Source organism: Nothoprocta perdicaria, unplaced genomic scaffold (genome assembly GCF_003342845.1).
Source record: "Nothoprocta perdicaria isolate Ctin4 unplaced genomic scaffold, notPer1 scaffold_11, whole genome shotgun sequence".
In the NCBI taxonomy this organism is placed as follows: domain Eukaryota; kingdom Metazoa; phylum Chordata; class Aves; order Tinamiformes; family Tinamidae; genus Nothoprocta; species Nothoprocta perdicaria.
The window spans coordinates 2,582,469-2,603,894 of record NW_020454205.1 but is presented as its reverse complement, the minus strand read 5'-3'; the positions used below and the strand labels follow the sequence as shown (position 1 = coordinate 2,603,894).

General features: G+C 38.0%; 1 protein-coding gene and 1 long non-coding RNA gene across 2 annotated transcripts in view; one reads left to right on the top strand and one right to left on the bottom strand.

Annotated features, from left to right (window-relative positions):
• Positions 1 to 2,047: 2,047 nt before the first annotated feature.
• Positions 2,048 to 21,426, bottom strand: part of LOC112955066 (aldehyde oxidase-like) — a 29,813-nt gene continuing 10,434 nt past the window's right edge. Inside the window, exons 13-35 of the mRNA XM_026048357.1 lie at positions 21,326 to 21,421; positions 20,283 to 20,467; positions 18,909 to 19,068; positions 18,447 to 18,539; positions 16,929 to 17,098; positions 16,353 to 16,479; positions 15,595 to 15,717; positions 14,633 to 14,729; positions 13,670 to 13,794; positions 12,727 to 12,860; positions 12,074 to 12,161; positions 11,005 to 11,091; positions 9,755 to 9,946; positions 9,235 to 9,462; positions 8,857 to 8,952; positions 8,077 to 8,205; positions 7,455 to 7,529; positions 5,952 to 6,004; positions 5,576 to 5,690; positions 4,899 to 4,964; positions 4,078 to 4,266; positions 3,214 to 3,403; positions 2,048 to 2,210 (exon numbers count right to left, since the gene is read on the bottom strand). Coding sequence (XP_025904142.1) covers positions 2,200 to 2,210; positions 3,214 to 3,403; positions 4,078 to 4,266; positions 4,899 to 4,964; positions 5,576 to 5,690; positions 5,952 to 6,004; positions 7,455 to 7,529; positions 8,077 to 8,205; positions 8,857 to 8,952; positions 9,235 to 9,462; positions 9,755 to 9,946; positions 11,005 to 11,091; positions 12,074 to 12,161; positions 12,727 to 12,860; positions 13,670 to 13,794; positions 14,633 to 14,729; positions 15,595 to 15,717; positions 16,353 to 16,479; positions 16,929 to 17,098; positions 18,447 to 18,539; positions 18,909 to 19,068; positions 20,283 to 20,467; positions 21,326 to 21,421 — 2,829 coding nt within the window. The 3' untranslated portion in view covers positions 2,048 to 2,199. The remainder of the gene's footprint in view (positions 2,211 to 3,213; positions 3,404 to 4,077; positions 4,267 to 4,898; positions 4,965 to 5,575; positions 5,691 to 5,951; positions 6,005 to 7,454; positions 7,530 to 8,076; positions 8,206 to 8,856; positions 8,953 to 9,234; positions 9,463 to 9,754; positions 9,947 to 11,004; positions 11,092 to 12,073; positions 12,162 to 12,726; positions 12,861 to 13,669; positions 13,795 to 14,632; positions 14,730 to 15,594; positions 15,718 to 16,352; positions 16,480 to 16,928; positions 17,099 to 18,446; positions 18,540 to 18,908; positions 19,069 to 20,282; positions 20,468 to 21,325; positions 21,422 to 21,426) is intronic.
• Positions 8,689 to 9,262, top strand: LOC112955079. Its single transcript, XR_003250831.1, has 2 exons — positions 8,689 to 8,835; positions 9,198 to 9,262. It is a non-coding gene; the product is annotated as an uncharacterized LOC112955079 (long non-coding RNA).

Sequence of the window (21,426 nt, the reverse complement as noted above, 5' to 3'; positions counted from 1 at the left end):
GCCACTAGGACTTCCTGCTATCCCTCTGTGTGTTGTTGYGCTAGCTGTTGTAGCACCCTGTGCTTCCTGTAGTAGTATCTGTCCTGTAGTAATCCTGTAGTAGTATCTGTCTCCCACCTTCTTTTCAGTCTCTATGGTTTCTCAGCAACTGGGGGATGCTAAGTAATGCCCCTCAATTTAGAAATACTGCATTCAAACCATAAGAAAGCAAAGAAGGCTTTGAAACAAAGATCAAAGAAGTTTTATCTTTAATAACTCAGAATATTTATTACTAATTAATGTTCTCTGTTTTGACTGTTGAGACAATTACCTGATACTTTAATCTAGCCTTTGCCAGGCATTTGTGAGCGGCAGCGTTCAGTTAAAAGCAGAACCTTTAGAACTGGGTGTTGAAGTCAGCTTTTAAGTGCTATAAAGCAGCTGGGCTTCTCTGACAGTATCTCCTAACTTCTGGGCCTTTAGGAGGTAGCTGAGAGAAAGGTAAGCACTCTTACTGTATTTAAGAGGAGAAGAATGATAACTTTGTCCTTTGAACACACATAAAATGTTTTCAACCTTCTTAAGAAACAAAAATAATTGCAGATTATTTCTATGCACATTTAACATGCTTGTCATATGTTGCCTGCCAGATTTCAAAGAAGAAAGGACTTTGATCAAGTTGGTTGATTTATTGGACGATTTCTTCATTACGTGATCATGATTTATCTTTATTATGTGGCGTGCTTAAAGATGAATTTTATTTGCTGAAGTACATGTTCTGAAATGCTGTATGTCCAAACAAGCTCTTTATAAGTAATTGAACCCCATCACTTTTCTTGCAAATTCCAGTAGGATTCAAGGATAAGGCTACTCTTGTTCTGCACGTATCTTTGTGTTGATGGGTTTATAATTGTAAAAGGTCTTTCCTGTGCAATTGTAATTCATTTTTATAAATATGTTCATTTCAAATGGATTTCAAATGGATTACCTGCAGGGTAAGCACTTTTTTTGTCAATTTTCYCTGTTACGTGGCATTTCTGTGTTCAGACACAAACATTATTGCTTGACAGATGCAGAATATCCTATCCTACCTTGAGCCTACAGATGGTCTATAAGGACAGACTCAAATAAAAAATGCAGTAAAAACGAATGACTAGCAGATGCGTGTTAGAACAGATTCTCTATGCTTAGAAAGTGATCTCTCCCAAGAAAAGGGTTTGAGTTGCATCATCTGTATGTTTCTAACATTCACATTCCTTCTTAGAGGGGAAAAAAATTGARATTGAATTCAATGTCAATTGAAAACAATGAGTATCTTTCTATTACTTTCAAAAGAGTTTTCTGTCAGGTCACTGAAGAAAGAGGACTACTGATACTACATGGAAAGTTCATTTTCCACATTTCGTGACATACTGCACCATATTTCCAAATAACAGTATCACAAAACATAGTCTGACAGAGCAACTCTAGACAGGTGGTAGAGTAGATACAGGCTTCCTTCTATATCCTAGACAGCATGTGGGAATTAAGAGACCTTATAATTTGCTAACTATTAACATCAGTCTGGGACATTTGTGGGGAACCATTGTGTGTCTGTTGTCCTGTTTCCAAAGTAAGCAAGGAGAGTTTTGTGCATCACTGCTACTCAGTTAACACATATTTGCTGTTTGCTCTTCATCAGTTGTGGGTAACTTTATCTGCAGGGATAGATAGTCCCTGAGATAGGATAATCAATAAATGATTAATTGATTAATCATTTAATCATTGATGCATTGGCATTGATCTGTTGATCCAACAGCTGCATTGACGTTGATCTTCATGGRCTGCTGTACAGCAAAGCTATTCAACAGAGCCTTACTGCGAACTACACCAGCTTCAAGTGCAGGTATGTTTCTAGTAATTAAGTGTAGTGCATTTAAAATACTGTAGTGAATATAATGAAGTCAGAAAGAGGAGAAAGAGGATAAAGGATAGAAGATATTTACATATCTTCTTTATATAAGATATTTATATATCTTCTATCCTTTATATATTTTTTCTTTGTAGCTGAAGCATGTATTTCTGGAAATGGGAAAAATACTACTTTATCTACGTGTTGACTATTGTGCGTTGAGGCAATGTGCACAGTAGTTTCCATAGTATTCCGTTCAGATCTTTGTGAAATATTTTACACTTGGCATTCACACAGAAATGGCCCACAGACTTGAGGAAGCTGATGCATCATCTTTCATCTAAAAAAGARAAAAAAAGAGTAACTGCTTAATACTATTTGACTAGCTCCCCAAACTGTCCCTAGCACACACCTCCAAGCCGATCTGAAGTCACTCAGCAGAGTGCACAGCGAGAGAGATGGGAAATACTTGTAGGAGTTGGCTACGAGGTAGGTCAGTGACAACTGGGATTGGGGCTGAACGTGGATGGAGAAACATGGTCCTGTGTTAGCAGACCTCACCTCCAGCAAGTTCCTGCCACGAGAACTGAACTGAGAGATACTGATCTGAGGGCCACTGACTCGCTGGCACAGAAATTGAGAGAATCTGTGAATGACAAACCAAGAGCTTCTAGAGCAGAACCTGAGCAGGGGTTCTGGCCACAGGATGGATATTTATACTGCCTTGTGAAACAAGGACCTTATTTCACAGATTTTATGGCTTAAATTAATACCCTCTCAGAACATAAATGTCAATAGCAGCAGGAATGCAGGTACAGCGAAGAGCAGCAGAACACAGGGAAGGTGAGCATTGTTACACGTGCGTTTGCTCATTTAATTCTCCATTCTTTTGTTAGTTTTACATTATTTTTCTCCCAAGGGTACTGTGGGCATAGCAGAGYATCAGAATGAGGTGACAGATCCAGGAAACACCTGTGGGAACACCTGGTAGGGGTTGAAACTGCTTAGAGGATGATCTAGCATCCACTGCATGCCACTAATCAGAGTTATTTAAACTTAAATGAGATAGAGGAGGAAGCTTCAGGGAGAAGGGGAACTATGAAAATTGTAGAATTTTCAAGGAAAGCAGAGGTTACACAAAACAAGGGGAATTCTAATGCAGTTCTTGAATGGCATTTGCTGGAATAGCTTCTGTGAGTGGRCTTGTTACTCGGCATTTCAGTTTCAAAAAGGGGCAGTGTGATTTTGGTGGCTACAAAACATAAACCCCTGGAAACAGCTATTACACTATAAAGTAAGGATTCCAAAATTAACGAGATCTCTCCAGAGATAGTTAAACATACCCGTTCCCCATGTTCCTGTTACCATCTCAGTAAAATCATCTGCACAGGCTGCTCGGATTTGTTCAGCGGTCAGTGGGCTGTTCAGTGTGAAGGGTTGGCTTAATCCTCTTTCATTCCTCACGCTAGTCACCGCATCTCTCAAAGCAAAGAACACAGAGCATCCCAAGAACAATCCTGGCTCACCTATACCCTGAACAAGAACAAAAAGTGTAAGTTTTCATTAACTGAGAAGAATAAATGTGATTTCAGTATCAACTGAAAAGCTTTAAATCAGTTAATTAAGTGCTTCACTCTTTAGTATGGAAGTTTTTCTTAGATTCAGCAGAAGCAGGCTTTTATCACAGCAATTCTTAAACTGCTAGCAGATTATGGGTATCTAAAAGGTWGATTTCAGGTTATGAGCTATTGATTTTAATTTTTTTTTAAATGCCTCAAACTGAAGTAAGACTAACTGACAGGTGAAATCCAAATCCAGGTACAGCTATGATTAAAAGCAAATTAAAAGCAAAGCCTGAAGTCAAATTAATTCCCTAAGGACAAACCCCACAGACCTCTGTGAGCCTGCTGTCCTCTCCTTCTTTCAAACTTGAGATTTACATTTGTTCCTTATCTCAAACACAGATCAAATCTATTCGCATTCCATACTTCCCTCATTGCTGAGGTGCTGAACTTTTTAATCTGGTTTGAATTTGAATGTTGCAACTGAAGTTTACTTTTGTGCTTATTAATATCTGAGAATCAAATGTTTGCCCAAAGCACGCTGTCTGAAGAGAAGGAACTAGCAGCTTATATGCATTCTGTATCACTGTAATTGCTCTGACTGTCCTGAGATTAGAGAATCGGCCCCTGTGATGGCCTACTTACCTTGGATGAATAGATGGCGTAAGGATTTTGGGAAGATGACAAGAGGGAAACACTGAACTGTTCTGGAATATCACAAACAGCAGGTATTTTATACTGATTTGGACCTCGTGTGTAGAGGACTCCTTCTGGAGAGTACTTTAACTCCTCCATTGTGTAAAGTCCAATGCCTTGAACAAAGGCACCTTCAATCTTTAAATAAGAGGAGAAACATAAGTAGGTAAAACAGGTACAATTTAGGCAAGAACTGATCCATATCATCAACTATCAGAAGCCCCTTTTCTTTCATGTTTGACTAGTGGAATTCCTGAACCTTTTGCTGCTGTCATGATGGGAAGAGTTTCGCACTCCTCTCTTACCCCAGGCAGAGAACAGTGCATTCCTGCTCAGCTGGTGGGATCTGTGCACCAACTTGCATGAAAAGAATCTGTTTCTTTCCAGCTGGGAAGGTCACTCATGTAACAGGAGAAATTGGGAGAGTGTAGATCAAAAACAAGATTCAAATCTAGCAGATCATGGGAATATACATAGATTATATATATACACACACACACACACACACACATATACATATTATATGTGTGTGTGTATATATATGTAAAGTATTAAAGACTGACGAGAGATGGATAAAATTCAAGCTTCATTGACTTCAGTAGGAGCTTTGAAACTGACTCAAAGGGGACAAAACTAAGAGTTAAAGACTTTATGATATGATCTATATAACGTTATATAGTAAGAAATTAGTATCCTCTAAATTAATAAAGCAATATTCACTTCAGATAAGACTCATACAGAAATAAGAGCGCAAACTTCTTGGCACATACCTGTCCTATATCCACAGCTGGATTTATGCTGCATCCAATATCCATAACAATGTCTGTTCTGACATTCTGTCAATAGAGTTCAAGTGTGTATTACAGGAAGAGATGCATGGATTAGAGGCATTATAACACACTGTTGGCTACAACTGCTATTCACTTATATAATATTTGACATAAAGAAGCCCTTCCAGGTACACAATTTAAAATGATCTCCAATAGTCCGTTACAAGTAAATTGGGCTTGTGTCAACTCCCATGGAATTTTAGCCAGAGGACGTTCTCACATAAATCAGTTCTATGTCCAGCAGCCAGCTCATGCCAAGTCAGAGGATTATGACATCTAGATGGTCAAGAGACTGGACACAGAAGAGGAAGCTCTGCTCTAATTGTCTGCTAGCAAGCAGGGAAAGAAGTAGAAAATGTGTCTGCCATAACCAGAAAGATGAACCAATGCAGCATTAACACAGAAGTGCTACAAGCTGATTAATAGTGCACAGCTTTGATTCTGCTCTACCTGGAATTTTCATTATGCCATTGATATTTTTTTACAATTGTGTGAACACAGGTAATTTATTAATGCAGACTTTATGACTGTTGAAGCATCCACTAACACAAGGACAACACAATCCAGTGAAACTGCTTTTACATTATTATCAAAACTTATGAGATACTCATCTTTACCTTGTGATCTCCTGTTAAGCAGTTGATTTCAACCTCTGAACAAGCAGCTCCAAAAAGAAAATAAGTAAATGGCTGCCCTTCCCCTTTCTCCCAATCCATATTTTCATTGTAACCTCTGGTGGCAGAAAAAAAAAAAATCCACACATTCAGGCCAGCCACGAGTGAGCACTTGAATGAGCGCTACACTAGGCACGACAGACCTACAACTATTAAGCAATTACATAAAACATGAGTGATTTAAAAAAAAAAAAAAAAAAAAACCAAACACCTCCCCAACCCCAGTGGACACGATCTCCTATGCACTGCATGGGATACCTTCAAAAATCACTTTGTCTTTATACAGTCCCTACATATTTAAGAGCTAAAAATACATTACCTGAAGTAGCCAGTAGCTGAAAGACTCACACTCTGTTCAAAAGCTTCTTTAATCTGTTAAAAACAGTAGTGTTTGCAATATGTCAGTGATTCAGAGAGTTACACAGAAGAGATGTATTTATTAAAAAACATAAACCATAACAAATTGGTAAAAATATGTAGACCAGCTGAGGTGCAGGTGGTGCCTAATACTTYGGCACTAAGCCACCTTTGGAGGAGCAACCTGAATTCTTTTGGGTAATGGAGTAATGAATAGACCCATCAATAATGTTGTTCTTGCACAATCTTTATTGCTGGAGTCAGAAAAGGCCCTGCTTCATTTTCCTATTCGGTTCAAAAGAAATGGGTGTCTGATGGCTGAACAAATCAGTCACTGGGAGAGAKCTGCATGATCTCATGTGCAGACACCGCAGCTGGCAAGGTAAATGCTCTTGGCAGTGTTCTTAGGCCAATGGCTTACAAATGATAACATAAGCATCCAAATCTACTCCCTCGTGGTTGACTCTCATGTCAGATTTGCTTAGATTACAAGTCAGGATGTCTTTTAAAATTAGATTTTAGTTAATTGCTATTTGCTGACTTTGCAAGATGTAAAATTACCTCCTTATATGGATTAATGTTCTTAGGCTAGCTATTTGCTCCTAATATTTCAAGTGTGCCTGAAATATCCAAATTAATTTGTTATCTATTACGGTAGATGTGTACTTTATGTGAATCTTTGCATATATAGCTGTCAGTTACCAAGAAGCCCCAGCTATTCTAATGTTAAGGGTATCGATGAGAATAAATAGTTAAAAACTTAAATTTTCACAGTACTTAGAGTATTTAATACTGTGAGAACCACCACTGTAGCAGATCKATGCAGCAAACCTACAGTTAGGAACACTCAGTTTCTAGTCCTAAAACTTCACTCCAGTTTTGAGTGGGCCCATCTATTTCTATGAATAGTTTTAGCATTAATAATAGTATTATAGTATTATCCTATATCCTATAGGATATATAATATGCTATAATACTATCCTATTCCAAAAGTGATTATTACATAGCTGATTACAGATCAGAAAAATGGAAACAAGGATTCCTAATACCTTTTTGCAATTATATCATAAACTGCATATAGAAGACAGATAGAAGGAAAAAGGTTGAGAAAGATTATTATTATAATAAAGTTGGTAAAAAATAAAGAACCTATAGCCAGATAGGAAAACTAACATAGATAAAACCTGACATACCTTTTACAACAGTTTGTCTGCAGGTAAACCAGAGTGGGATATATTATTACACAGGCTGATATTTTCTGTATAATAAAAACTCCAGCAATTTCAAAGGTGACTTTACAGATCACTCCCCGCAACAGAAGGGACCTGGGCGTTGTTTGTCACATACCACGATCAAGCACCTACATCCTGAATCAACCTGTTCCTGCAGCTTTTAGCTTTATGAGGCTGAGAAGACCAACAGATTGCAAGACACAATGATGTGCAGTATGATTCCCAACTCTTACCCAGTCATTCCAGGTGCCTTTGGGGTTCTTGTTGATGATAGGCTGCAGACGTTTCAGAAGAGTTTGGCAAGCATCCTATTCGGGACAGAAATTGGAAGAAAGTAACACAACATTAACAGAGATATATTTGATACTATTTAATAGTTACTCAGTACGTCTTAGTTGGTATTTAAAATGCAGTATTTGTCTTACTGTGTTCTTAAGTTTGAAAGAGCATGGTAGGAGGTGCTATTTTAACTGCATAAGCAGAAACCTTATTAAGATTGAAGTTGTAAGGACTAGAAACAGCCTGAATCAGTAAATTTAGAACAGGGACAAGATACAGGATTGACACAGGACAAGTTAATCATTTCTGTTAGGTGAAACAAGGATTTAGTCAAACATGTAAGCCTTCCGAGGAAAGTCTGGATTTAGTCAAACATGTAAGCCTTCCGAGGAAAGTCTGGATTACATCACAAGTGCAGTTATAGAGAAATTGTCAAAAAATGATGTTTCTTCTTGGCAATCTCCAGTGGTATTATTTTTGGTCCAAAGTCTGTTTTCCATGAGATCTCTAACGCTTGAATTTTGGCTGGCGTTAAATACCACAAGAAATCGGGTTAACCTAAATCCTGCTCCTTACCTTCACAGCCATTCCGTTGACATCTGTCCCCACAGACCCCGCTGAGGCACAGGAATTAGGAATAGTTTTTGTGCTTGTTTCACAAAAGTGAATACGCGACATGGGGATGTTCAGCTCCCGACTAGCAACCTGTTTCAGGAAGAAGAAAATATCCTTGTGTATTTCAGGAACATTCCATACACTCCAACCGTTCCCTTGAACTGTCAAAAGYCAATGGTTCGAAGAAAGATAATGTTTCTCCAAGTGCTTTTCCAACCTCCAGCTGTCATCATCCTGCCAAGTCTGTCAGTACAGAGTTAAGTACGTGATTTTGCTTCAGACTTCCTGTAAGAACTTCRTGTAAGGCTTAAGGCAAAACATGCAGGCCCAAATCCAAAGGGTTCATTGAACTGGTAAATCTCTTTATAGCTGTGTCTCAGTCGTCCATTAAACCAAGATAATAATGTAATCTCTTCAGATTGCATACTAATCTGAAGTTTAGCTCTCTTTTTTTGCTCTCTCTTATTTTTTTTTGAGTTATGAGGGGCCAGACCCAAAAGACTTTATTTGTAAAAAGGCAACTTTTAAAAGTTAAATAATGTTTTCTTTTCCTGTTGTCTCTTAATCTCAATGAAAGCACCTTTACTTCCTAACACTATAGATGAAAAAAAAGGAGCAGCTATGCTGATTAAAGAAATTATTCTGTGTCTTGCTTCAACTGCTACAGTCACCAAGAAGAAAACCTTCCCATTGTTTATCTGCGTGAAGATGCAGCACAAGGTAACGTTTGTTCTCTAGTACCTGGATCATTTTTGTGTGAATTCCCTGTCCCATTTCAATTCCACCATGCGTCAGAAGCACAGACCCATCAGTATATATGTGAACCAGAGCAGCAGCCTAAAAAAAAAAGTAAAGAAAGAAAAAAAAAGATTAGACAATTAGACAGGTGAGAAATGTGTTGTATAACTTAAGGAGATGATACATCAAAAGTGAAAGCAGAGAGTTTGGAAACTTATATTTTTCTGTTCAATGTCTTTGAACAGAAGGCAGAATTTTGAATGCTAGCCCCTGTTCTTTTCTCTTCAGTGCGCTTCCAAAGGAAATGATGCAAATCTTCAGATAACTGCTTTTCTACTTTCTAGATCCTAAAATAAACCTGGCAACTGAACATGGGGGTACCTGAGAAAGGTAACGTGTGCCTAGGCCAAGTGGAAACTTCAGTGGAACAATCGCAATCCCTTTTTTCTTCCAGTAATTTTGTTCGTTAAATTCCTTGATGGCCGTTTTCCTCTTGTAGTATGCAGACTTCTCCATGCATTCATTCCAACACCGTATTAAATTTTCTGGATCAAGTCGTTGTTTGAAATGTGTCTGCTCATTCTCCCTGTACATGTTTATTTCCCTAACCTGAAATAAGATTAACAGAAATCACATAATCRTTCTAAAAATCTTACTGACCATACAGGGGGACATGTAGACAACAAAAAYATAGCTGAATTTTTTGAACAATTATCAGTTTGGTTCAGTTTGCAAGAGCATGCTATTCATTCAGACACTAACAGTAAATTGTTTATGAATTTTATCACAAATTATGTTCGTCTTAGAAAAGATTTGTTCAAACAGTTGAGCCAGYCCAGTATTTTAACTTTCCAACCACAAAGGCTTTATTTTCAGAAGAGAATATGTATTTCATTTTTACCTTTTCTGCTGATAATCCAGTTTTATCTGCAATTCCTGTTATCCAATTTTCTGTCACTAGTGCYGACTGGGGGAAACCAAACCCCCTGAATGCCGTGTTTGATGGCAAGTTGGTTTTGCAGGCATAAGCCCAGCATCTCAAGTTAGGAATCCTGTAGGCATTGTCCATTTTTAATAGGGATGTTTCTGCTACCTAGAGTTGGGGACAAACAGATAAACTTAAATGTCAGAGCAATACTTCATTAACGTTTACATTTAGTTCTTTCTCTTTCTACAGAAAGGCACTGAAACAATTAGCTTTAAACTCAGGTTTCTGTAAATCACTGGCAACAAGAATACTATATTATCCATAGATGCAGATGTTATTCACAAATTTTTCAAGAAGCATGAAACTACATTTTAGTTTTTTTGAATATCCAGTTCCTTGACTATTCACAGAACAAAGCTGTTGCTACTAGCACCTGAGTGAAATTGATTTTAAGATTGATTTTGCTCCCACTTTAAAAATCAAGTCATATAAAATTAAAAATAGGAAGTCAGACTTAAAGCAAAAAGAAATATCAAAACATGAAAAGCTGTAAAAGCATTGTGAATTATCATGTCCTACAGAAATTCACAGTAAAGTTTCAGATCTGGCAGAAAGAACAATAATTCCAGTCTACAATATCTTCTGGTTCTTATGTTTGTCTGTTTAGAAATTTCACATGATAAAAAGTAAATCATTACTAGATAGCCCAAAATAAACAGATTAAGTTTAAAAATGTCTTGATGCTTCATGAAGAGGACACTGGTTCTCTTCAATGTCAAGTAATTCCCAGAATGGCAAATTTAACCCTGCACTACTAGTGTTTCCACTGTGTTTAGAACATCAAACTTGAACACATTTCTTCATAAAAACAACTGAGGGAAGTTTTGTTTTATTAACTGCACATACGAGTAATGACATACTTGTCCTAGCAAGTACAAACGGAGATACTATGTATTTTAAAGGAATAGATTCCTAGCCAGTGTGATTACTATGGGAAAATAAGCTTGAGAAACAGTTCACAAAGTTAACCTGTAAGGAAGTACCAAGAGCTGTGTAGTACTCCCCCAGACAAGGAAACTCTGAGATGTGTATTTGCTGACATGTCCTGAGTTTCCATAGCAAAGGATATTTGAATAGCAGTATACGAGCAAGGGAAGTGGCCTTCATTTCACAGCTATTGATTCCTTCCCATTATAAGATTGGTCAGTTTAGAAAATCCTTACCAGGACAGATTCATCAGGGGTGCATCCTCCATTAATGTAAAATTCAGTATCCACAGCTACAATCCTCCCATCATTCATGAAGCCAACCTGCAGCAGATCAACACAGCCTTCTTAGATGTTGCTATTCATTCATTTTTCCATGCTTGGACTTTTTGCAAATGACTGTGAGCCACATAATCAGTGCAATTCATTTCGCAGTATTCCTGATTCAGTGCAAATGTAGAAAGGCAGAAGAGTAAAGGGCTATGGGCTTTCCCATCTGCCATCCATCATCTGTACAGGTGCAGTTTACAACAAGCAACGTGAGCCCCAAGGCAGATGAAGAGCCACGTCCCTGGGTGCTGCCTAACAGACAACTGAGAAGCATTTTGGGTCACSCAGCAATGTTCCCTGTAGACAAAGTCAGGTCTCACTGTGACTGTTAGAAAGGTGTCTGGCAGATGGAGTATAACATTTTCTTTATTTAAATGAAGAAATGCTATTGTTATCTCACATCTCTCTCTTCATCCGTTGCTCCTMATGATAGTTCTTCAGTATTTTTCAGGAGCTACAGTTTATTCTAAGCTCTAGGGAGGCACCTTGTACAACCTTTCTTTGTTTACCTACACAGTGTACATGAGAATTTACTGTAATGAATTATTAAGACTGATAACAGCACTTGAGCAGAAAACAGATTGGCTTCCTCCACAGAATGAGTTTTCCTGTTTGACATTGTTTCCAAGAAAAGCTAGTGACTCTTTTGATTGAATGTGAATGTATGGAGGACTTAAAATAAATTTGTGCAGATGTTTGAACTAGTAAAAACATTTGGTTTCCAGTTCCCAGAAAGAAAGAAGGAAAAGGACTTGCACTGAGGGGAATCCTAAAGTGCAAGGATAGAAGCAGGTGGAAAGAAAGGTTTGTACAGCAATTTTATCTCTTGGTTTCCTGGCTTATGGTTTTACTTTAGATTACTTTAGATTGGAATTGATTATAATTTTCATTAAAAGAGCAAGTATTAACCATGAGTATTAATCTCCTTCATAGACTATGGGCAGGTATTTTTGCACTGAATATTTGTGCCACTCACTTTGTATTTACCAACAAAAGGATGTCGGCCTCCGGTGATTAACATATCATCCCCTCGACTCAGAACAAGACGAACTGCTCTGCTGGTTCTAAATCAACAAAAGTGACAATTCCAGACAGAATTAGGGAAGTTATCAATAGGTTTCCTCATGAATCCAGGACTAGCAATGCATGTAAACATATATTTAGACTAAATTTAAAAGACTCCTTTTAAAAGAAGAGAGATCTGAAAGCACTTATCCAGCTTCTCCACACATAGTTTCTTCTATTGGCACAGCACAATGCTGAAGATAGTCCTGGATTAATAAAGTAATATTCTGAATATACATACAAAATATCAGTATCCGAGCCTAGTGCTCTATAATGGTCAACCATTTCTGGCTTATACTAATCTGGATTTCTTCTGTCTCATCAACCTGTGTGTAGATCATCTTAAAACAGTATAGAAAAACAAATTGAAATGAACAACAAGAACAAAAATTAAGTGAACAACTTTACCAAATGCAAACACTCTGGATTTTATGGCTCTTTCACTATCATCTTGGGGAAAGGAGAAAGCATTTTAGCCAAGTTGCAAGACTTGTTCACTCAGTTTTCTCCTTGTAGCCCCATACACGCGCACACGCGCACACACACCCCCACACACACACTTACTTTTTTGCAGCCACTGCAGCAACTGATGCCAGTAATCCAGCTTTCAGGAGCTTCCCACCAAAAGCTCCCCCAACTCGCTTGACGTGACACATGATCCTGTTGGCTGGAACGCCTAAACTTGCAGCTACCATCTCCTGTGAAAACAATTTATATCTTTTTATCGTTACCAGGACCATTTCTCACCTCAAACCAGGCACAACGTCCCRGTTTTGCAAATGGACCTTTTCCAAAAGACTTCCACAGATGCTAGCAAGATTTTCAGCTTAAAATAATTTTTCCCCTGATCTAAGTTAAAAAACAAAAGATAACAATAAACATTCCGTGCTGTCTGCCTTCAAAATCAGTACCATGGAGAAATATGAAAGGGCCAGAGACAACAGTGGAAAATATAGTGAATAGTGAAAAATAAACATCCTTAGATTTCATTATCCAAACCATTAGAAGCATGGAACAAAAGTAAAAGGTATTAAAAAATACTTTTCATTATTTCCATTAATAATTAAAAGTAACTTCATGATTTTATTAATTCTTTTTTAATCTAAAATAAGACCATCTGRTTTTCAATAATCTAATCTATATGTGTCAGGAGTGCTCTTGTTTCAAATCTCATTCACTATTTCTCGAACATGAAATTCTTCATGCTTCCTAGCTATCAGTGGTATAAAAGTAATGGAAATGAGAGAGGAACTGAACAGCAGGCTTTGACCACAAACCTCAGAAGTTCCATAGGGATTTTCTCATGCCTGCATTAGTGGAATATGGCACTTTGTTCAAAGGGAAATAAGAGACTCTTACCTCCTCCTTATCCTGATGGCAGTGATCAGAGCAGCTGTGGTTGCCTAATCCAAATGTGCAATTTTATGTTCCTGCTGTCTCTAAAGTGTTTTCAAATCCAMCTACAGAGCTCTGTTGTCACAGGTTCTCAAAGAACTCCGTTTATTACCTGGATAAATGCTGGATGCTGCGTTGACACATACACATCCATTTCTTTATCCTCCCCTTTTGGAACAGCAAGCACAGTCTGAGTCTCCATGTAAAAATGTTCCTGTCCCCCAATGTGAATCACTCCTGATCCAAAAAGAAAAACACAAATGCTACTGAGTGAAAGAGGAAAAAAGAAAAAGTTGGGAAACCAGAAAGAACCAGCTGTCCACCATCATGCAAATTATAGCGCTCAGTGTCAAATCTTTCAATGCGTCCTTTATGAAGGAGCAACTTTTAAAATAAAAACATAGACCAAACTCTTAACTCAYTTTAATTGCCCTGGTTTCAATGAAAACAACAGAATTTGATTAACAGCAGATTAACATTACCTACAGATGTTGAGAGTCTTAACTAGAGCATAGGGAGGCATGTCCACATGCATTTGGAACATGTCCAAAGCAAGGTCCTGAACCGGTCCTAGGCAGGGGTCTGAGGTGCTGCATGGACRAAGGCAGGCTGACAGAATTGCATTTGTTCAAGGAAGAGAGGGGCAAGGGGAAATTAAGTAGCTAATGGGAAGGCATAGAGAATAAAGAGCTCAACGTTATTATAAGARAAGCAATTGTTACCGTGAGGGTGATCAAACACTAGACCAGAGGCCCATGGAGCTGCTGGAGTTTTCACTGCAGGAAATATTCAAAACCCGACTGCACAGGTCTGACCAACCTGCTCTGACTGGACCTGCCTAGAGCAGAAGCTTACGCTAGATGACCTCAATCAGTATGTGATTCACGGGTGGAGAGGGCAGAAAGCTTGATTCCGTCAGGGTACCAAAATCAACAGATTTAATAACACTTTATTCCAGAGGACCAAGCGCTTTGTTAAGCGTAAAGGCCATTTATGACATTACTGGAGAAAGACAGAAGTTCTGCAAGTCCCAATACTGACCATTTTTTCTCATGAAACATATTCTACAATTTACCTTCGAGTATTTTATCAACAGTTTTAAATGCCTCATCAACATTTCCTTGTTCTAGTTTTCTTTTTGGCTCAAAGAACGAGTTGTGTTTTATTGCTTCCTGCAGTAGAGAAAAAAAACAGCTTCAGTATTTTTAAATTTTCAGTTTATAGTGGTATTTAACTCTTCCTCTTTAGATTTTTGAACCACCAGCTAACATCTCTATTTCATCATTCTACTACCACAGTTCATGCATTTACTGGTCGATTCCCAGCAATGCTTTCCTGCCTTATTTTGTGCTGTTGATGGTAGCAGTTTTATCAAGGGAGCTCATGCAGTTTTCTCAGTAGACCATTTCCTCCCACACATCCAGCAAAGGACCAAGAGAGCACAAAATAACCTGCCAAATGTGTCCTTTGCTCTTTACATCCACGTATTTCAACAATTAATCATAACTTTATTTCCACTATGATTCCCATATCACATCTCCAAATATTCTGTATCCCTAAGATCTTTCCTGCCACATACTGCCCTAACACTTCCTGTATTTCCAGCTCAGATTTTTTGGATTGCTAGCTGGAAAAAAAGGTGCTATAAACAATCAGGAGCAGACAATTAGCCAATACACATATGCTGACTGATAAGGGGTTCATACCAAAATAAAAATTGGAAGCTGTCAGAGTGCTCACTGTCTTTTAACGTCTTGCTGGAGACATTAAAATAATTTTGCTTTTCTTTATTGTGATGTTATTACAAAGCTTGCAGGACCCTAATAATTTTGAGACTGCTGCCCATATATGAAAAGGGGAAAAAAATGGCCCACAGAAACAAAAATTATCTGGAAGATGAATGATGGATGTGTTGGCTGTTCATATTCTACTTGTTTCCTCAGAATATTATGTTAAAAATAGCAACTGAATAGTAAACTTTCCTTGCCTAAATACATTAAAAAAAAAAAAAAAAAGTAAGAAGAAAAAGATTGGTACCTCAATTGTCAAGATCACTGGCTCCAATACTTCATACTCTATCTTTACTTTTGCAGCTGCTTGTTTGGCATGAACCTCTGAATCTGCAGCCACAGCGCAGATGATCTGACCAACGCAAATTACCTGTAAAATATGCCCCACTTAATAGAACCGTGGATTCAAGTGATTCCTACATGTCCTGCTGAAATTATTCTTTCACATAAATGATTTGCACATTTCCTTTTTCTTCAATTTGTTTTGAGTCAGGTCTTGGAATAAAATTGCTTTATTCACGAATTCCTGAAGCTAACAAATTATTAGAAAGACAAGTATAGCTTGGGAACAAAGGAAAATAAGGTATTCAATACATTTGCAAGTGATCGGAGAGACTACACTGCCCCAGCTTGCAGTGACATTTACTATTCCAAACACTCAAATAGTTTTATGAGATTTCTGTTTATCTGTACTGCTCCGATTCAATTTTTTTTTAGGAAGAATATAGTATGCATTGGTGATGCTGAAGCTGGTAAGAGAGTGGGAAAAATTACAAGAAGCAACCTATCACTATTTCCTTACATATACATAAAACAAGTATTCAAGAATTAAATTTCACAGAATCACAGAATCACAGAATGGTTGAGCTTGGAAGGGACCTCTAGAGGTCATTTAGTCCAATCCCCCTGCTCAAGCAGAGACACCTAGAACATTTGGACTGAAGAAAATCTATTAAACATGAAAAACAACTTAAAGAAAAAAAAAAAAAAAGACTGCATTCAAACCTTGTTTCTTGCAAATACAATCTCTGGATCATCAGAATAGTAAAACTCATTTGTGGCTGGGACATCATGTGCTGTTATGATATCAAATACACCCGGTGATTTCAGGGCCTCTGATGTATCTATAGACCTGATAGTGTTGTGGGGAGAAAAGAAATGTATTTCATTAGTTTGACAAAGCTTCGCATAAAGGGAGAAAACCCAAAAGAGGTGAGTTTCTTTTATGGCCAGAATCTGCACGTGGGTTCAGGGAGGTCTTCACCCTCTCTTCCTTGCACATCAAGAAGTATAGCTCAATGAGTATTTAAATAGCAATCATAATTTGCTTCATTTCTAGAAAATCTTTACTCTAGACCTCAGAGTTAGCGGTGCCATTAAATGTGCCCATTAAGAGTGCCTAAACTGCCCAGTAGACAATAGTGTGACAATATTGACAGCCTACAGTGACTTCCAGTACCTGAACCAATGTTTGCATCAGTGGTGCTGTCCTGTGCATGTGTAGCTTGATTTTGTTAGCCTGCTCTACAGTTCTCAGCGCCTCATTGTCCCACTTCTTTTAGGCGCCCTTTGAACACTTACACTATCTTAGCATGAGCTCTGGAACTAGTGACAACAGCCAGAAAGAGCTCCCCGTCCACAGAAGGAAGGTCGTCRTTGTAAACTGCTTCACCCGTGGCGTGCTTAATTCCAGACTGGTGCATAATGGGACGTCCTACAGGATCCTGGGGAGATTGGCCTCGTTCTACGTCCTATACAGACAAAAAACGAAATTCTCAGTTACAAAAGAAAAGCCATATTGTTCTTATATTAATCAGAAAATCAGACGAAAAAGCAACTATTCATAGTATTCTCTTATGGTTCATTCAATATTGAATATAGATTAGGATTTCTTCTCCCAAGATGCCTCCCAACAACCTTGCAGAGGTTTGTCTCTGTAGATTTTTTTTCTTAACCTTTTACATAAATGGCATTAATACTACTGCTTTTCTGAAGAAGAGCTGCCTCCTTGATTGAGTGGTGCCATAAGAGGCTGGAATATCTTTTTTCCCCCCCTTTATTCTCACTAACTTCTGCTCTGTAATTTAACAGTGTCCAGCRCTACATTTTGAACTACTTCCAGTGATTCCTAAGCTTAGTAATAGCCTGGGTAAAAATTAGAGGAATAAGATAAAGTTTGAAAAAGATAAGCTAGAAGGAACAAGACTGATTTTCTGCATTTTTAATAATTTCTGTTGCTCAGTGCCGGTTGATCTGATTAGTTGTCGGTCACAGAGAGCTAGTTCCTTTAATGMTGACTCATTTTACAAGCGTCCAGTGACTTTTCTTTGAAGATAACTCAAAAGGAAGTTGGAGATAACGACTTAAATTTGAAATAGCTTATAGCAAAAAGTTACTTTAAAAAATAAAATTGAAACAGAAAAAAAAAGTGTGTCCCTTGATTTCATCTGAACTTTGTTTAGGTTTTCGTAAACTTGGGATTTTTATGTCTTTATTAAGGATATCAAAAAGCCTTCCAAGGACATGCTTATCACTCAGAGCTACCCGCCCGGTGTAGCACTACCAAGAGAAAATCCCAGAGTTGGTCTCTGCTTTCCTCTACTGCCGAGTTCTCCTTGAACAACCTTGTTAATTTGCACAAGCATCCATCAAACCCTTCTATCTTGATTCTTAAATCTATATTAAGAGCTAAGCACTCTCTTAAAGGCTAGGAAAAATGTTTCTTGAAATATTAATACTACAGTGATATCCACAGAGCTGGACTTTTCAGCCTTCAAAATTTTCTTCTAAAATTTCTCCAGTTGGGCTGAAAATTCAAAAACAGCAAATTTAAGAAGGCTAAAATGGCATCTGTTACACTTATTTACCCCTTTCAAACTTTTTAGAAGAACTTTTTAATATACCTATGAGTCTTTACAGAACAGATTTTTAAGATTTAGGTACAGATAAAAATCAAGAATTAAATAGATTTATTGAGGCCTGTTGCCTTCAATCCCTTGGAAATTTTGTATCTGAGCTTCAAAGCAATGGTCCACTTGAATCATGACCTTTTACCAAAAAGTTTTATAAAGCATAATGCCATCTTACAACATCACTTGCCTGGTATATTTGGATGCTCTGTGGTATTTTGGTTTCAAAATCTTGTAGGACACTGCTATATTCTGCAGGCATGCCACGAGAGTAACAAGAGTCCTGAAAAGCAGTTGAATCACTATTAAAACTCAGATTAAAAGTAAGTGACAGCTAGAAAATATTGCACCAGCTAGAAAACATTGCACAGCATTGAGTTACATGGCTGAGATCGGTACTGATATACAGTTATATTAACATAGCTTTAAAAAATAAAAAGTCATAGGAAAAGATATTTGGGCAACTTGAAGTTAAATGGGCATTTAACCCTCTATGAATGTGAGTTAGGTGCTCACGTTCTGTACTTCTATACCCTGAAGATAACATTTGTCAGATAGCAAAGCACATTCTACAAATCTCCACCATCACCAGATAACCAAAAGCTTGCATCATTTGCTTGCACAAAGAAACAAACATGGAGAGCTCATTTACCATCGTCTTCAAAGACAGAAATACTTCCAGGAAAAATCGGTAAAAGAAACTGACTATCAGAGTTTTCTTATAGTCAGCCTTGTCGCCCCACGCCAAGCTAGGAGTAATTTCTTTAAGGATGAGCCTGCAAGTTTCATTCAGCATCTGCTCGTTCCAGGATCTGTCAGGAAAAACAACACATACGTAAGCAAGCCAGGACTGAAAAAATCAAAAAAGTAAATCTTAAAACATAAACACCATAAATATAAGTTACATTAGTACATTTGTACTATATGCATAATGCTGTTCATAACAAAGCCAAACATTGATTTTAAAAGGGAATATTACAAAGTGGAAGGGAATGTCAGGTAAAGCACCTGAGATTTGGGGGATTCTGTAGATGAAAGGATCCTCAAAAGACTACGGCCTGTCTGGCACTCCTGAGGCTCTTGAGCACACTTAAAATTTGCCCCCCTTGTAAAGCCAAACTGAAGGACTCAAGAGCAATGGTAGTTAAGGGATTGCCACACCCGGAGAATCCAGCAATACTTCCCAAAGCTTGAGACCAGGTGTATAGCTGACCACATGAACCTCATCATCCACYTAACTCACTGCTTATATCTCACAGTACCCAACTCCAAAAGTTGTCCCTATGTCTTTTTGGACCCTCCATGTCTTTTTGGAAGGAAAACTCAAGTTACAGGCTGGAAGGATGCCTCAGTGTTCTGCACTAGGTCTGATCAGAGGTCCAAGGTTCTCCAATTTAAAATACATACACACATGCACATATGCATATATACATACACATAGAAGCAGCTCCCCAAAATTTAAGACACTTAATCAAGGCATCTCCATGAAAAAAAGGATGGTTCAAACTATTTAACTGAACAGGAGTGTTCCCATCGGCCCCACTGGCCTTAAAAGAATTTTGAGAGCCTCATTTTGATTTGTGATCAGATTTTGAACTGACCTTTAATACGTAGGAAACATAACTCTAGTGTGCAGCCTAACTCCCAGGATTGTCACAACATAAGCAAAAGCATTACTATTGTTAAGACTCAAATATTCTGAAAAGCAATTCAAACAATTCAACCAGACCAAGTAGTTATACAGTAAGAGTCTTAATAGTATAGGACAAAAACCAATACTAYGTGAGAATCCTCAAAATCCAACTCCAAACACTAATTGTGTAGAAAATGGTGAACAGTCAAGAAACACGAGGCAATAATCCTGAATTGTCATTATCCAGGCTTGACCAAATCACTCACTAATGTCACTGTGGCCTACGTAGCACCAGCTACGTGAAATCTGTGTATGCTCATGTCCCAGACAGTACAGTACACCCCGTCTCATTTATGCAGAGAGACAGAGAAGGCAGGAAATTTGATACTCTACCTTCCAATAAGTGCCTGACAGGTTTGTTTTGCACAAATTGTGGTTGAAACACTGCCACCATAGAAGATGCTTAAATCCTTTATTATGTTTGTCTCTTCCTCAAAAAGAACTCTCATCCCAGCACAGATTATYGGGAGAGCATTTTCCCGTCGTGGTGCTTGTCGGAATGCAGACACATACTCTCCCTGAAAAGATTAGACAGAAGTGGAAAACTTGCATGCATCTAAATATCTGAAAGCAGAACTTACTGGAGTATATGAAGAGAATAAAAAAAGAAGCATTCGAATTTCACATCTTAGACATTAACCATTCACTTTCTCCTATTGACCTTTCAACGATTTTGTCTTCCCTGATTTTTAGCAGCYTGGAGCCAACCTTCTGTCATTCACTCACTTCATATGACCTGACCTTCTCACAGTAGATATCGGAAAGACAGTCATTTCAGCACAGGAAGACGATAGCGGTGTTGTAACTACAACAGGCCAAAAGTCTACAGACACCAAAGCACTGTCAAAATTCAGATCTCAAAAGATCTCATCTTATCTTACAAGATAACACACAAAATATGGGTTAAGATTAAAAAAAGACATGTGTTATCTTATCTTACAAGATCCCGTATCTGTTCTTGTAAACATAGTACCAGGATGAGACTATTACACATTTCAGGGTCATTTACAGAAGCATCACAAACATGTTAATCCCATGCCAAAGATGACAGGGCTTTATCTGACCAACGCCAACCATATCACAGGTAAGGATTATGGTAGATTGTCCAAAACCCACTTCTGTGATGAACTGAAAACAGTTATTGCCCTCATGACTTYGGGGTAATCTTTTACCTAAATATCACTCTTTGTGTATCATACACTACCTGCTGAATTGTGTTAATTGTCTTAAACTGCAACTGCAAGATTGGCATTGGCAGGATCCAGCTTAATTCCTAAAGTGAGTGTTACATAGACACGGAGATTATGCTCCACTGACTGTGCCCTGGTTCTTCAATCAATAATGCCTAACTCTGCACATACAAATTAGGAATTTACCTTTCTAGAATGAGGGACATAGATAGAGACCAAGACCTCTTCTGGCATAATGGTGTTGTTACCAGATCCATCTGCAAAAAGATCACTCAGAGGAATCTGTC